Source organism: Acipenser ruthenus, chromosome 13 (genome assembly GCF_902713425.1).
Source record: "Acipenser ruthenus chromosome 13, fAciRut3.2 maternal haplotype, whole genome shotgun sequence".
Classification (NCBI taxonomy): Eukaryota; Metazoa; Chordata; class Actinopteri; order Acipenseriformes; family Acipenseridae; genus Acipenser; species Acipenser ruthenus.
The window spans coordinates 485,228-502,926 of NC_081201.1; the positions used below are offsets into that span (position 1 = coordinate 485,228).

General features: G+C 42.9%; 1 protein-coding gene across 1 annotated transcript in view; it reads left to right on the plus strand.

Moving 5' to 3' along the window:
• LOC117418402 (glutamate receptor ionotropic, NMDA 2A) overlaps positions 1-17,699 on the plus strand; it is an 87,016-nt gene that overhangs the window by 33,551 nt on the left and 35,766 nt on the right. The window contains exons 4-5 of the mRNA XM_034926067.2: positions 9,360-9,952; positions 14,602-14,716. Of these exons, the coding sequence (XP_034781958.1) occupies positions 9,360-9,952; positions 14,602-14,716 (708 nt within the window). The remainder of the gene's footprint in view (positions 1-9,359; positions 9,953-14,601; positions 14,717-17,699) is intronic.

A 17,699-nucleotide genomic window follows, 5' to 3' on the forward strand; every position in this document is an offset into this window, starting at 1 on the left:
AAAACTCATTGGCTATTGCACAGAGCTCCTGAAATTAATACAGGTGAAATTCATATATACCAATAGTTCAACACTTTACAAAAGTGAACATAGCATGAATGCAGTTTTAGAATAAATAAAATGAGATCAATACAGTGATGCCTGAAGGTTTAAATAGAAAGGAATAGTGCATCATTACATCATAGCTATGTAGTAGATGACATCACAAGCACATTAATTGATTGAAATAGAAATAAATGGGTATAGGTACCATTGCATCAAAAGTCTATAAGTATTTCCACTGTTTGTTTTCATATGTATATCATATAGATGTATATTACAATAGCAATCAAGCTGGTAATTACTCCACAAGACAATGCCAGAAACTTTATTGCTTTAGTGCAATCTGTAATTTGACACCCTGCTGCCATGCTGTGATTGGTTGGACTCTATGAATCAGTGTTGAAAGAAGTAGAGGCAGATTGATGCAGTGAGGGAGGCTGACTCAGACCCTGTGATCCAGACCCTGCTTTCTTCCTGAAGAATTGTAGGCGCCCATTAAAAGTCATTTCCAGTGCTAAAAAACCAAAAAACAAACAAGAAATCTAAATCCAGTCGTCCCTAGCTTGATTACAGCTCTTCTCTTTTATTGACCCACATACAGTATTTCAGTGTGATTTCCGTTGACTTTCAAAATGGTACTTTTTTTTTTTTTGGAGCTTAAACATATTTGCTGCAGTAAATTTATTTTCAATTACATGAACCGTTTTTTTTTTTTTTTTTTAATTTTGGATAGGCAGTTTAATAAAATTTACAGGGAGTTTAATAAAACGAGGCTGCATTTCAGATGCAATTACCGTAAATCAAGTACATTGTCTTAAACACTTTGCTTTTAATACATGTTTAAAAGACACTAAAATATTCATGCATGCAAAACTGAAAGGTGTATTGCAAGAAATATATTGCAGGGGGAAATATAATTGGACTACTGTGGTACTGCGCCCCTTCATTTTCTATAAACCAGCCCTCTAGACTTGCAGTCCCTGTCTGTTTCTATAATGCTTGGGTTGTCTAATTGCCTTCCAGCTGGCTTCGTGAAAGCATAGCATGAAACAAGACTTAAAGGGGAGTCTTATTCTCAGATTCTGTTTGTGACGAAGCACAATCTGCAGGGACCGGTGTACCAATCATTCGCAGCGGTCCTCAGGTTGACGCTGCTCCTGCAGCGTGACTCATTCTTGCTGTCAACGACCACGGAGCTTCACAGTGTTAGTCCACCGCTCCATTTCTCTCAACACAGGATGTTCACAAAGGTAATTAAAAAAGAAAAAGTGCATAAAAACAGTCACTGACTTCAGGAAAAATATGTGCTTTTTTATTTATATATGTACGGCATATCTCTCTTATGAGGAACTGTGGCTTTGAACATGTTTTTCATGATGAAGAAAGCCCTACAAGAGTATCACAAAGCAGGGTGTCCTGTACGTGTGCACAGTCACATTGTATTGCCCTCCCTTGTTTTAAAGACCTGCACCCCTGGTTGAAAGATAAAGGATAGGCAAACCCGTGTGTCTGTCTTTAGCTTCAGTCTTGCTCGGCAGAGGAGTGGTTCTTGTTGAGAAGGAGAGCAGTTTCCTCTTCTGGGAAAATCTAGGCCACATGTCAGGCACTGGCAGGCTTGCCAAGTGTCAGCTGCCAGGCAGCCTTTAGGGGCACTAGCTCATCTCCTCCGCTGTTCAGCCACGATGGAAAACAGCTTGTGAGCAGAATCAGATGTGCTAAAGAAAGGTAATGGAAAAAAAAAAACCTTAAAAATATGGAGTAAATCACAGCACCCCACAACATCACAGCCGTGCATTTCCAGTGAGGCCTGGTCTTTAGCACAGGGCTGGCTGCAAGATTAGGAGATGCTTATCGGTGGCTCAGTAGTGTCAGGGTGAGCAGCCAAGGCCTGGTGGAGAAGCTGAAAGTTTATTTCAGATTCGCTCTGTGTGCCAAGGAGGTGCTGTTATTAAATAACAGTATCACAAGCAGGGTTTGATTTCAAAGGGGTTTCGTGCAAGGGTTGCATGTGATACTCACGTGGGTAGAGTATTGCCACTGTTATGCATCGTTATGTGTGCTGTTTCAAAGATAGGCTTTTCTGATACCAACCCAGTCAGCCATTCCAGGCAACACAAATATTTCAATCTCAAGTCAGGCAGCTACATGATGTCAGTACACTTAAGACTTAATTATCCAGAGTCTCCTCCAGTCATGCTCATTTCTGCAGTAAAAGGTAATTAAACTTGAATCCCAATTCAATTAAATGTATAGGGACACTATTAGACTGTCTCATGCATGTTTTATTAACATCATCCTGGGCTGTAAATGAAGAGGGGAGTGAAGTCAGACACTTTATACATTAGCGGCAGCTCAGAGCTGCAAGGAAAACTTTTAGACACAGCGCCACGCATCAATTTAAAAAACAAAATAAAATCATGTTCTCAACATGTCATGAGGCTAGTACAGATCTCAAATGATACAGAAGATCCAGGTGAACACACGTACTTGTTGAATTATGGAATGAAACTCTGGATGACAGACACACCCACTGGGAGAATGATCCACATGTAATCAGAGTTAGCAGCCGTGTGACGTAACCAGGGGGAAGGTAAAGAGAAGTCCTTGTTTGCAGACTGGGGAATCACTGAGCTCGTCGGCATGTGTGGAGAGGACAGCTCAATCAATGCTCTCAATAACCACCCCCGATATTTTAATGAAGGCAGTAATGAGTCAAGAGGGACAGCTGTTAATAAATGAAGACTCTGAGCTGCAATATTACTTTCAAGAGGAATATTAGTTTGTCAAGCTTGGTCTGTTTAAGTTGGACTGTACGTCCTGTGAGATGTTTGAGAGTACAGGACCCTTATTGCAATAATAATTGTGTGTACTGAAACAAATGCATTAAAATGATGCAGCGCATGCATTTTAATGTTGTATATTATCCTTATTCTTATTCTAATTACTTACTGCTACTTCTGTACCATTTCTTTGTAATCGTTGCTGTTTTGTAGTTTTAGCATACATCTTGTTGGGTCGCTATGTATGCTGTGTTCTGGTCCATGGCAGATGATAAAGTTGTTGAGATTTCATTTGGGCTGCTGGAGAGTGTTCGGATCACACCTACTTCATACCAGCTTGCTCACTTTCCTACAGCTTGCACTATGAGTGTGGAAATACATTCACACCTGCCACATCACCAGGGTTTGATAGATAATCCCTGCAAACCCACTTTTTGATAAACCCTGCAAACCCACTGTTTGATAAACCCTGCAAACCCACTTTTTGATAAACCTTGCTAACCCACTGTTTGATAAACCCTGCAAACCCACTGTTTGATAAACCCTGCAAACCCACTTTTTGATAAACCTTGCAAACCCACTGTTTGATAAACCCTGCAAACCCACTGTTTGGTAAACCCTGCAAACCCACTGTTTGATAAATCTTGCAAACTCACTGTTTGATAAACCTTGCAAACCCACTGTTTGATAAACCTTGCAAACCCACTGTTTGATAAACCTTGCAAACCCACTGTTTGATAAACCTTGCAAACCCACTGTTTGATAAACCTTGCAAACCCACTGTTTGATAAATCTTGCAAACCCACTGTTTGATAAACCCTGCAAACCCACTGTTTGATAAACCCTGCAAACCCACTGTTTGATAAACCCTGCAAACCCACTGTTTGATAAACCCTGCAAACCCACTGTTTGATAAACCCTGCAAACCCACTTTTTGATAAACCTTGCAAACCCACTGTTTGATAAACCCTGCAAACCCACTGTTTGATAAACCCTGCAAACCCACTTTTTGATAAACCTTGCAAACCCACTGTTTGATAAACCTTGCAAACCCACTGTTTGATAAACCTTGCAAACCCACTGTTTGATAAATCTTGCAAACTCACTGTTTGAGAAACCTTGCAAACCCACTGTTTGAGAAACCTTGCAAACCCACTGTTTGATAAACCTTGCAAATCCACTGTCTGATAAACCTTGCAAACCCACTGTTTGATAAATCTTGCAAACCCACTGTTTGATAAACCTTGCAAACCCACTGTTTGATAAATCTTGCCAACCCACTGTTTGATGCCAATCTACTGCACACTTGACTAATTCCACTGTGAATTCTCTCTGTTACACCGCTGGATGTGAAGCTCTGGCTGGGGAGCTTTACATAATTTAGGATCTCTTTAAGATTTTTGCTCCGACACACTTGGATTATTTTAGCTTGGATGTGAAATGGTATTAAGATTGTACAGATAAACCAGCGGCAGCATTTCATTGTACAGCAGCTGTTTTACTCAAGCATCAGCAGAAGATCCCCTTCTTGTAAGCAGGAAATCACCCCTTGAAGTTTTGAAATAATTAGTTAGCCAGCTAATTTAAAAAAGTATATATATATGAAACTACATGAACAAAAACTAATCGTGCTTGTTCTCCGGTTGTTGTGCTGTAAAACCCATCCGAGACACAACTGCCTTTCACTGTGTGTTGTGCATTATACACAAACTCTCCTTCAGAAGCTCTTTACAGCTCCTGTCCCATTTCACATGGTTCCATATAGAATGTTTGGGCCAGCTATTCATTTAATGGCTGTACTGTACCAATGCTTGCATTCCATCAGTCGATGAATGATTCGCTGGCTTGTTGAAACTCCCTACAATGATCGGAGCTGCTGGTTTGCTGGGGTTTTTTAATTATTGTCTCCCAATTTAGAATAGCCAATTATTTTTATGCTCAGCTCATCACCACCACCCCCGCGCTGACTTGGGAGCGGTGAAGATGAACACACACTGTTCTCCGAAGCGTGTGCTGTCAGCCGACCACTTCTTTTTACACTGCAGACTCAACGTGCAGCCACCTCAGAGCTACAGCGTCGGAGGGCAACGCAGCTCTGGGCAGCTTACAGGCAAGCCCGCAGGCGCCCGGCCAGATTACAGGGGGCGCTGGTGCGTGGTGACCCTGACCTAAGCCCCCCTCCCCCTCCAGGGCGGCGCTCAGCCAATTGTGCGCCGCCCCCTGGGAGCTCCCGTCCATAGTCAGCAGTGGAATAGCCTGGACTCTAACCAGCGATGTCCAGGCTATAGGGCGCATCCTGCTCTCCACGCGGAGCGTCTTTACCGGATGCGCCACTCGGGAGCCCCCTGGGTTTTTTTTTCTTCTTGTGGTTACCCATGTTCAATAGACAGCTACAGCACGCTGGTTTAAAGAAAATAACAAAAATAAATAAAAAATATTGGAAGTCGACAGAATCATAATTTTCCCAAGTGAATCTGTTCTTGATATCTGTAACATTTTCATTCAGTTTCCAATAATGTGAGACAATAAATGACCTAAAACGCAATGCATTGATAAAGCTTAATAAACTGTCCCTCGGAAGTATGAATTAAGTACAACATATTCTCAGCGAAAATCTACTTCCTTTTAGATTCAAAGATTTGATCTGCATAAATTCCTTAAGAAAAAAAAAAATATATATATATATATATATATATATATATATATATATATATATATATTGTGAGACAGCAGGGAGGGGGTTAAAACCTCTCTGCAGTAAAAACATGTGTGGAATGCTCATTTGTGGTGTTTAATTGTTTTATTGTTACTTATCACCTGCACCTGGCTATGATTGTAAATTAGAGCCAGGTGCAAGGTTTATAAGGAGAGCAGTCGGTCTGCTCTGGGCTGCTGAGTAGGAGGCAGGAAGAGGTACTCTGCTTCCTAGCAGTCGTGAGGTAAAGTGTGTTGTATTAAACCTGTGTGGTGTTGTTTATTGTTTAGTGGGGAAACAGCCTAGCTGTCCCACTGGTAGTCAGGGTGTTCCTGTGTGTTAGTTAGTGCTCGTACAGAGCTAGGTGTTTGTTTTGTATTTTTGTTTATTTTTGGTGTTTATTAAAAAATAGCGCACCAGCGCTTTAAAATCCATTCCAGTGTGTTGGGTCGTGTTTTTAAAGGGGCTAGAACCGCGAAGAGGGTCGATTCGTTTACAATATATATATATTTACAATCTAAATGAAAGGTGTGCCTCCCCACTGTGGGCTTTGTTGCAGTCCTGCGGTTTCCCGGAGGCAGCGTTGTGAATATCTGAGCTTCATGCAACGATGGCAGTGCCGTCAGCATGAACATTAAAAATACGTGTGATCTGCCGGGAGGGGATTTCTAATAGAAGAAGGTTCTGATGTGCATTCCTCAAGGGGGTCCCACACTTACGTGTGATCTGCCGGGAGGGGATTTCTAATAGAAGGTGGTTCTGATGTGCATTCCTCAAGGGGGTCCCACACTTACGTGTGATCTGCCGGGAGGGGATTTCTAATAGAAGGTGGTTCTGATGTGCATTCCTCAAGGGGGTCCCACACTTACGTGTGATCTGCCGGGAGGGGATTTCTAATAGAAGGTGGTTCTGATGTGCATTCCTCAAGGGGGTCCCACACTTACGTGTGATCTGCCGGGAGGGGATTTCTAATAGAAGGTGGTTCTGATGTGCATTCCTCAAGGGGGTCCCACACTTACGTGTGATCTGCCGGGAGGGGATTTCTAATAGAAGGTGGTTCTGATGTGCATTCCTCAAGGGGGTCCCACACTTACGTGTGATCTGCCGGGAGGGGATTTCTAATAGAAGGTGGTTCTGATGTGCATTCCTCAAGGGGGTCCCACACTTACGTGTGATCTGCCGGGAGGGGATTTCTAATAGAAGGTGGTTCTGATGTGCATTCCTCAAGGGGGTCCCACACTTACGTGTGATCTGCCGGGAGGGGATTTCTAATAGAAGGTGGTTCTGATGTGCATTCCTCAAGGGGGTCCCACACTTACGTGTGATCTGCCGGGAGGGGATTTCTAATAGAAGGTGGTTCTGATGTGCATTCCTCAAGGGGGTCCCACACTTACGTGTGATCTGCCGGGAGGGGATTTCTAATAGAAGGTGGTTCTGATGTGCATTCCTCAAGGGGGTCCCACACTTACGTGTGATCTGCCGGGAGGGGATTTCTAATAGAAGGTGGTTCTGATGTGCATTCCTCAAGGGGGTCCCACACTTACGTGTGATCTGCCGGGAGGGGATTTCTAATAGAAGAAGGTTCTGATGTGCATTCCTCAAGGGGGTCCCACACTTACGTGTGATCTGCCGGGAGGGGATTTCTAATAGAAGGTGGTTCTGATGTGCATTCCTCAAGGGGGTCCCACACTTACGTGTGATCTGCCGGGAGGGGATTTCTAATAGAAGGTGGTTCTGATGTGCATTCCTCAAGGGGGTCCCACACTTACGTGTGATCTGCCGGGAGGGGATTTCTAATAGAAGGTGGTTCTGATGTGCATTCCTCAAGGGGGTCCCACACTTACGTGTGATCTGCCGGGAGGGGATTTCTAATAGAAGGTGGTTCTGATGTGCATTCCTCAAGGGGGTCCCACACTTACGTGTGATCTGCCGGGAGGGGATTTCTAATAGAAGGTGGTTCTGATGTGCATTCCTCAAGGGGGTCCCACACTTACGTGTGATCTGCCGGGAGGGGATTTCTAATAGAAGGTGGTTCTGATGTGCATTCCTCAAGGGGGTCCCACACTTACGTGTGATCTGCCGGGAGGGGATTTCTAATAGAAGGTGGTTCTGATGTGCATTCCTCAAGGGGGTCCCACACTTACGTGTGATCTGCCGGGAGGGGATTTCTAATAGAAGGTGGTTCTGATGTGCATTCCTCAAGGGGGTCCCACACTTACGTGTGATCTGCCGGGAGGGGATTTCTAATAGAAGGTGGTTCTGATGTGCATTCCTCAAGGGGGTCCCACACTTACGTGTGATCTGCCGGGAGGGGATTTCTAATAGAAGGTGGTTCTGATGTGCATTCCTCAAGGGGGTCCCACACTTACGTGTGATCTGCCGGGAGGGGATTTCTAATAGAAGGTGGTTCTGATGTGCATTCCTCAAGGGGGTCCCACACTTACGTGTGATCTGCCGGGAGGGGATTTCTAATAGAAGGTGGTTCTGATGTGCATTCCTCAAGGGGGTCCCACACTTACGTGTGATCTGCCGGGAGGGGATTTCTAATAGAAGGTGGTTCTGATGTGCATTCCTCAAGGGGGTCCCACACTTACGTGTGATCTGCCGGGAGGGGATTTCTAATAGAAGGTGGTTCTGATGTGCATTCCTCAAGGGGGTCCCACACTTACGTGTGATCTGCCGGGAGGGGATTTCTAATAGAAGGTGGTTCTGATGTGCATTCCTCAAGGGGGTCCCACACTTACGTGTGATCTGCCGGGAGGGGATTTCTAATAGAAGGTGGTTCTGATGTGCATTCCTCAAGGGGGTCCCACACTTACGTGTGATCTGCCGGGAGGGGATTTCTAATAGAAGGTGGTTCTGATGTGCATTCCTCAAGGGGGTCCCACACTTACGTGTGATCTGCCGGGAGGGGATTTCTAATAGAAGGTGGTTCTGATGTGCATTCCTCAAGGGGGTCCCACACTTACGTGTGATCTGCCGGGAGGGGATTTCTAATAGAAGGTGGTTCTGATGTGCATTCCTCAAGGGGGTCCCACACTTACGTGTGATCTGCCGGGAGGGGATTTCTAATAGAAGGTGGTTCTGATGTGCATTCCTCAAGGGGGTCCCACACTTAATGGGCAACAATAATGATTTGCAGCAAATCGAAATCCATCATTTTAATATGCATGAAACCATTAAATAGCTGTTACAGCATGTGCAGTCTGTAGGTTATTACTAACCCAGAAAAGACTTAGCAGACGTTTTGCAGGATATTTGATGAAGTTCCACCCGGTATAATCTTACATGAAATGAAAAAATAAAATAGAATCAAATTAAATAAAGTGTTACCCTGGGATTGCTTGTGTCATCTTTAAATGGCTCCGGTCTTCAATGGGTTGTTTAACATTATGAGGTAATAATATAAAGTGCTCACAACAAAAAAAAAATGTTGTAGGAAAATAAAGTAGGAAATAATTACATTAAAATGAGCAAAACTGGCCAAATCATTACTATGGGATTAATTATACAAGCATCACAAAGCCAGCAAATGCATTGCACTGCTGTGAACCAAGCGTCTTATATACCAATAACAATACTAATATCAGAACTATGTCTGTCTGTCTGCCTTTTAGTCTATGTATTCTTTCTCAGCTCTGAGACAGATAAAGACTGCTCCGATTGTGTGACCCATGCTTGACACGGCACATTTTGCATTCATTTCCTAGGTGGACGAAGGCCACAGCACAGCCAGTCCTTTCTGCTTGCTTGTATATCCCATAACAAGCTAAAGTGCACTGTGACCCAGCTCGCCGGGTTCCTTTGCTGAAATCCCTTTCGTTTCTCTCTCTGTTTTCCAGGATCAGATGTCCACGTTCTTCCAGTTCGGGGCTTCCATTCAGCAGGAAGCCCTCCTGATGCTGAACATCATGAAGGAGTACGACTGGCACACATTCTCTGTGGTGACCAGCAAGTTCCCGGGGTATCAGGATTTCCTCACCATCATAAAGACCACGGTGGACAACAGCTTCGTAGGGTGGGATTTACAGAACATGATCACTCTGGATGCCGTGGCCGGGGATACGAAGACCCAGATCCAGCTGAAGAAGATCCATTCCAACGTGGTCCTGCTGTACTGCTCGAAGGACGAAGCCAGTTACATCCTGGACGAGGCACGCTCTTTGGGCTTGACGGGATACGGCTCCGTCTGGATTGTCCCCAGCTTGAGCACGGGCAACACCGAGATCACTCCCGACGAGTTCCCGTCCGGGATGATTTCGGTTTCGTACGATGACTGGGACTACCCCCTGGAAGCCAGGGTGCGGGACGGCCTGGGGATTATAACCAGCGCTGCCGCTGCCATGCTGGATCAATACAGCTTCATTCCGGAGGCGAAGACCAGCTGCTACGGACCACTGGAACAAAGCGAGCTGCCGTCCAACGCCTTGCACAAGTAAGCTGCTTCTTATTTTTATACTGTTGTTATTTGATTTTCAAGAGGGAGCCGTCTTTGTGAATTAAATGCAGCACGTCACATCAAGTTACTCTTCATTAGTAGTACCTGCGTCACACACATGCACAGGTGACTTTTCTAACCAGGACCAGAATTGGACACAGAGATGATTGATAAAAAAGAAAGGATAGGGTATATTCACCTAAAAGCATACATGAAAGAAATGGCAGTCTGTGAAACCAGCCTAAAAACTAAACTAAAAGTTAATATAATCTTGAAAGCGAGGCATTCTTGACCCACAATCTCAATGAAACCTTTCAGATATTAATTGGTTCATAATTACTTCAGCGTAAAGATGCCTTTGAGAAACATACACACAATTTAAACACACAGAGATCTATTACGACAATTGATTTTAAACGGCAAACAAAACAGTAATTGGGTGTTTATTTTCAAACCAACTTGAAACTGTACTTTAAAATCAAATTTTCTGCTTTCATGGTCTTTTGAAACATTTCAGTGCTCTTCATCAACACTTCCTTTGATGATTTCAGCCGACGACCATATAAAAACATTTTAAATTAAGACCAGCCGCAAGATTTTGTAGAGGTCGCATATTTTTCTCCCCCAAAGTAATTTTACTTGTGCAATGTAACTGTAAAAGAGGAAAAAATAAATAAACAGGCTTTATATGCAGAAAGTGCAAAAAACTTTATTTTTTAAAAATAAATAAATAAATACCAAATTAAAATCAATGCTTCCACGTATAAACATTTTTCTCAGTTATCCTATCCAGACACAAACAGTCAAGGTGTCCTGCACTTGATAGTGTTCACCTGCGTTAGTGGGCTGCTTCATTAGCATGGGTGGAACATCATCTGGGGCTGCTGTTGAGTACAGCTGTGGTCTGCAGTCTAATCGAAAGAGCTGATATGGATTAAAACACAAAGCAGGTGTTGGGTGTGCAGATGGTGCGGAGAACCTATACAGAATACACTAACGAACCCTCAATCACATCAACACCAGCAGTACCTGGAGTGTAAAAACAACAGCAGCATGGTAAAGGCAGAGACACTCCACAGACTTCGATGGGCTCAGGTCAGCAATGGAACCCGGGAGTGTTGCTCGCTGTATACAGTCCGCAGGTTCTGTGGTGCCGTGTCGTTGTTATCTGAGCTCTGCAGATGCGCTCCGTTCCCATTCCTGGTTTATTCACAATGTGCCCCAAGCACCTCTCTGTGCTTCTGTGCTGAACTGATTAGCAGCGCAGGATTTACGTAACACTGAGACTTACAAGACGTGTAGAGAAAGTCAAAGAAAAAAGAACAGAAATAACACACGGGGACTGCAGACATTCTAGAACATCATAAAGATAGTTATGAATACACGATTACTGAGAGTGTCGCTGCAAAACACTGCATGCTTAAGCAGATATCTGTGCTTGTTAATTAACCCTAGTGTACAGGATATTATAGTAAACATTACTTCCTGAGTAGATACATTGTAGTGTGGACATGATAAAGATATTTACATTGAAACCCTAGCTGTAGATGATGGATTAGGTCCACCTTCCTGAGTAGATACATTGTAGTGTGGACGTGATAAAGATATTTACATTGAAACCCTAGCTGTAGATGATGGATTAGGTCCACCTTCCTGAGTAGATACATTGTAGTGTGGACGTGATTAAGATATTTACATTGAAACCCTAGCTGTAGATGATGGATTAGGTCCACCTTCCTGAGTAGATACATTGTAGTGTGGACATGATAAAGATATTTACATTGAAACCCTAGCTGTATGGATTAGGTCCACCTTCCTGAGTAGATACATTGTAGTGTGGACGTGATAAAGATATTTACATTGAAACCCTAGCTGTAGATGATGGATTAGGTTCACCTTCCTGAGTAGATACATTGTAGTGTGGACGTGATAAAGATATTTATATTGGAACCCTAGCTATAGATGATGGATTAGGTTCACCTTCCTGAGTAGATACATTGTAGTGTGGACGTGATAAAGATGTACAGTATTCCCTGTAACATTACCAGCAGCCTTAATTACAATGTCTCTGGACTTGCATATGATTTCACATGTGGAACTGCACCATGCAAGTTAAATATCTGGTAACAATTCCGGGAAAAAAAAACTAGGTTTACGTGGTAAATTCTGTTCCACTGTTTGGTTCAGCACAGAGGGTTAATCCACACACAGGGCTGCTGAAAAATGCATTTAGTGAACAGAGTTACTAATCATGCTTTTGAGAAGATGCATCGCACACCTGGGGAGATACAAATAAAATAATAATAATAATAATAATAATAATAATAATAATAATAATAATAATAATGACATTGCCTGTACCCGGTGAGTTTTTTATTTCTTTGCAACTCAAAGCATGTGTACTGCATTGTGTTTTCATTCACTCACCTGCGGGAAATCACAAGGCTTTTATGTTTGCCTTTCTTCGTAGCGAGTGTGTCTGTTTTCTTCAGATCCGTGGGTGTTCTTTTATTCACAAAGCACCGATCCCACCAGCTATCGAGTGACACACAAGCAGTGTGAACAGAAGCAAGTGTGAAAGCATGTCTGGCTATTGAAACAAGAGACAAGGTCAACCTCCAGGACATAGAAATGATCTTTAATGAAGCTCACATCTTGCAGGGATTGAGACAAGAGTCCCGTTGCAAAGCACTTTGCTCCAGCATTTACTGTGTGCTTCCCAGCCGCTGTGTATCCGGATCATATGAAATACTAAATGCTATTCAGTACCTGGTTTAAAATTGGGTCTGAAATGAGGAATACAGTGATTTATAAAAAGCATGCAGCACATCCCATAAATGTACTGTTTAGCAGTTTGTTAACCCCTTTTAAAAGGTTACCATATAAAGTATGGCCAGTCATATCAAAGTATGGTAAAAAGCATGCTAAATGATGATAAGCCATGGGAAATGTTCTGTATAAGTCAGGGGGAAAGCATTGCAAAGCCTGCAAAATTACTGTGCAGGTTCAGCGTGGCACGCTTTGATATGGGTGAGCAATGTGTATGTTTGTGAAACTCATTTAAAGTGTTTGCTTAGAATTCAGCCTCATGAATTTACATGCATTTGAGAAGGAGCAGGCACATATCCAGCAAAAAATACCAGCGAGTGCACTGCTAAAAGGCAGTTTGATAAGAACAGTTCAACAATCTATAATGGATAATGCAAGCAGACTTAATGCAGGGACTTAATGCAATTCTAACAAAAAAAAAAATGATAATGAGGAAAAACTGGAGGTATTTTATGAATAAAATGACAGCAGAAATTGAACAGATTGGGGAATTTGAAGCAAGGAAGCAACCAACGGCTGCCATCTTTTGAGTTATGTCGTAATGACACCCCTGCCCAGCTCAAATCAATGCAGAAATGTAAATCCCATTGAAGCAATCAAGATTCATTATTGTTTAAATCAGCCAGATCTAAACCATAATGCCCTGGATGTATGAGGCATCGATTTGCTGCTATAACATCAATAGCAGTACAGGAATAGTTTGAACAATGACCGTTGTTTATGAGCCTGTGCTGCTGAAACAGGCTTGCTTTTTATTGGTGCATCACTTCATATCTGTCTGATATCTTATATCAGGATAACCCACAGTGTTGAAAGTGGGTGTCTGAGCACTGAGACACGGGGGGTGCAGAAAGCATGTTAATGGACGTGGATGCTTCTCAGGTTAATGGATGGGTGAGATGCCAGGGACTGATACAGCTTGGATCTTCCTATTTCAGCGTTCATGGTTACGCATGAGTTAACCCAGTGTAACCATTCCCTCTCTGCATCTCCTGCTCTCCATTTCACTGCCTCCAGAAGTCACTTAAATGGGTGCTGTATGCAGCATGTGCTACAGTTTCCAAGTATTTCTCACCTGCTCAATAGCATGTTGTATGCATGCTCTCCATCTCATGTATCATGCTGATCAACTGTTCCTCAGAAAAAGACAACACAGGATCTGCTTTTGAACATGCAGGTCTAATTCCTGTCCCTCTGAACCTGTAAGTCCAGCTTTCAGGAGTCCTTTCCGTGGCTGAATAGGTTCAAGCTCAAGCTGAGTGAAGTTGTATTTCTAACTACTAAAAAAAACCTGCTAAGACTGTAACTCTAGTTAGACTAATGATTCAACAATACTTTTTTTTTATCAACTTCTTATGAAAGCTATAATTTATAATAGGTCTCAAAAAGTCTCCCAGCTGGCTGTCATCTCCATTCCAATCGCTGTGTCTCCCACGAGTCAGGTGATTATGTGATCCTCACGTGATTCCAGCAACCAGGAAATCAAGGGACCAGCTGAACAGTTCCCCTTCTGTTCACTTTTATTAATTTTACTATTGAAGGTCGATCCTTTCGTATTCTAGAATTTGCCAGAGCAGCGTTGCACTCAAGGTAAGACTTGATACATTTTCTATTAGTGTTTAGTTTCTAGTCCAAATAATTGTGCCTCTCATGCAATGCCTCGGGCTTTCTATCAGAGAAATGCAGACTCAGGCATCCTCTGTGAGTAAGAAGGTTCACTGCACATATTTCATCTGTGTTAATACGATGACTGAATTAGGTAGCTCATTAGTTGCTGGGTGGCTCATTAATTCTTTCACTGAATGTTTGTCTTTCAGATTTATGATGAATGTGACCTGGAATGGGAGAGACTTGTCCTTCACAGAAGACGGATATCAAGCAAACCCCAAGCTAGTTGTCATAGTTTTGAACAAGGACAGGGTATGGGAGAAGGTAAGGTCCATTCCATTGGCTTGTGTCAATACACGCTGATAAACATCAATGGAAGCAGGAAAACAATGATAAATGAATACAGAGCCAGGCAGTTGGGGTGGGATCGCCCTGCGTGTGATCTGGTCCCCAGTAAGTCAGTATCACAATGGAATATAAACTGAAAACAGGAAGCATGCTTTTGGGGGAAAAAAAAAATGTGATGAATTAAAATGGTTTTACTCGCATTCCCGAAGGAAGGATATGTTCACAGTGTCTTGCTGGAGAGCGATGCGCAGTCCCTCGATACTGTGCTCCTAATGCGAATAACAAACTCTACAACCAACACTGTCACCACTCCAGATAAACAGACAAGCTATTTTAGGAAGGATTTCTCTAGCGGCTTCGTGAAAGAGCATAGTAAAAACACAAGCTTGGCATACTTAACACCCTTCAGATTGGGATACACTCAATGGCTTATGCTACTGCATAGATCATTGTCCAAATCAAAGTTTAATTCACGCTTAATACAATTTCATTAAGCGCATTTCTACAGAAAGATTTCCTCAGCAAGTTTCATTGCCAACAGTCTGACTGCAGTATGCATTCGCGCTCATGCTTGCTGCTAAACGCGGCCGGGACCTCTTAAAGTCCTTCCTTTATTCTCTCAGCCTGTTTACTTGCCTCACAGTCTCTGCTTCCACGTGGTGTGTCATCCCTGTTGCGGCTGTTGACAAATCAGAGTGGTATTAGTTTTGCTCGCAGCGCTAACAATGGCACGGGCTACAGCATTTCAAGCAGTGGGATGCAATTAGTGAAAGTACCATTCCTGCTGGGAGGGCTGATCAGCGAATCGTGTTTCAGAACGGGGTCGCTGTCTCTTTGTGACTCCGGATCCCGCAGTCCGTTCCGATGCCGTCACGCTCCGGTAGTTGCCCCCGTGGGTACGGCGCTCTTTTCCTCTTTGCCTTTCCCTGTCATCAGGGAGCTGACAGCTGAAAAGATCAAGTTGTTGTGATGCCAAATTGAATCCCTGAAAAAGTAATTATGTTCATTCATTCTGTGTCAGCATGCTGACGGTGATTAAAAAAAAAAAAAACATTCGGGAGCTGTTCATTTTTGTGTTTACATTTTATTTATTATGTTGCATTTTGTATAGATTGGCTGCTAGCGATTAGATCATTGCTAGTGGTGCTTGAACCAAATTGCTAATGACCTTGAACTGTATAGGACCAAGCTTTACAGCATGAAAGCATGAAAAAGTTATGCATTAATTCTCTATTAATTCTAGAAATGTGTGGCATAGATACGTTTAATCTATATGTCTTTGTAAAGATTATCAGTGCTCAAGCTAATAAGCTGACATCATCAGGTAACGGGGGGGGGGGTCAGTCTGATGATGATATCTGGTGATTGCATATCCCCCCCCCCCCTGTGTATAATTACAATGTACTTAACGTGTAAATGTACTTAATATGTATGATATGTATGTACACAATGGTATCAAAAAGAGTTGGGGTAAGGGTTAGGGAGTTTAGGGTTAGGCTTATATCATGCAAAACGATTTCCACATTAAGTGCATTGTAACTATGCATAATAACATTGTAATTATGTGTAAGTACACATGTATTTACTCAGTAACTACTTTGTAAATACACACTAATTCAAGACACTCATTGTAACTTGTGACCTGCAGTCTTGAGCATGCTGCTAAACTCCTCTGGGTTGAGGCATATTTGGCGTCGAGGTTCATGACAGATGCATTGTTCTGTGAAGATGATAGCACAGTAATGTAGTTCAGCACAGTTCTCTGTTAGTATTAATCTGACAAACTCAATTTATCAGTTCTAAGATAAGAATCTATTTACAGCACTGATGTACAGTACTGCAGCGATACCTAGAACATTGTTTCTGCAGAATGAAGATGTCTGTGAATCAAGTCCTTGGCTCACTGCGCACCAGCGACCCCTGTAGTCTGGCCGGGCGCCTGCGGGCTTGCCTGTAAGCTGCTCAGAGCTGCGTTGTCCTCCGACGCTGTAGTTCTGGGTTGGCTGCATGGCGGGCCTGCAGAGTGAAAAGAAGCGGTCGGCTGACGGCACACGCTTCAGAGTGCACCCGAGTCAGCGCAGGTGTGGCAGCGGTGAGCTGAGCCTAAAATACAATTGGATATTTCAAATTGGGAGAAAAACAAGGTAAAATCAATTGCCGATTACTAAATAAAAAAAAAAAAATTCAAGAATGAGAAAAGGCCATTCGGCACCACCTATGCGTGCCCGCTTTGGTGCCAGCGTGATCCGTTAGCACTCAGGAGAGGAAAAACCAAAAAAACCCACACCAGGTTAGTAGGGGAAATGAAACCTCTGGAAATGCGTAGCTAAGCAGACCTGCCCTTCCTCCAGACAGCTAGCTAAAGGTCTTATTGTGGTCACAGAGAGGGTTATACAGTATTGTTCATTTTTATTGTTCATTACTGTTCATGCTGTACTTGCCTCTAATGGTTTTGTTCCCTATGTGCAAGACTTTATTCACATTAAATTCCATCTGCCATGTGTCAGCCCAAGCTTGAATCTGGTCTAAATCTCTTTGTATTATTGAAGTTGCTGATTGGGAGTTGGCTACCCCTCCCAGTTTTGTGTCGTCTGCAAATGTGCATAGTTTAGTGATTATGTCTTGGTCCAGGTCATTTATAATTGTGGTACCCCACTTCTTACATTACTCCAGTTTGATGCCTGGCCTCTAGTTGGAACTCTTTGCTTTCTATCGTGTAACCAGTTATGGGTCCATGCTGCTACTTTGCCATTTATTCCTACTGATTTAATCTTTAGATATAGCCTTTCGTGCAGTACTTTGTCAAATGCCTTTTGAAAATCTAAGTAGATGATGTCATACGCACTATCCTTGTCCACTCTAGTAGTCACCTGCTGTAAGAAATCTATGGCTGTCTCCTATAATGTTGTTAAATATTCCTCCATTTTGTTCCTTATAGGTCTGTAGTTCCAGGGTCACA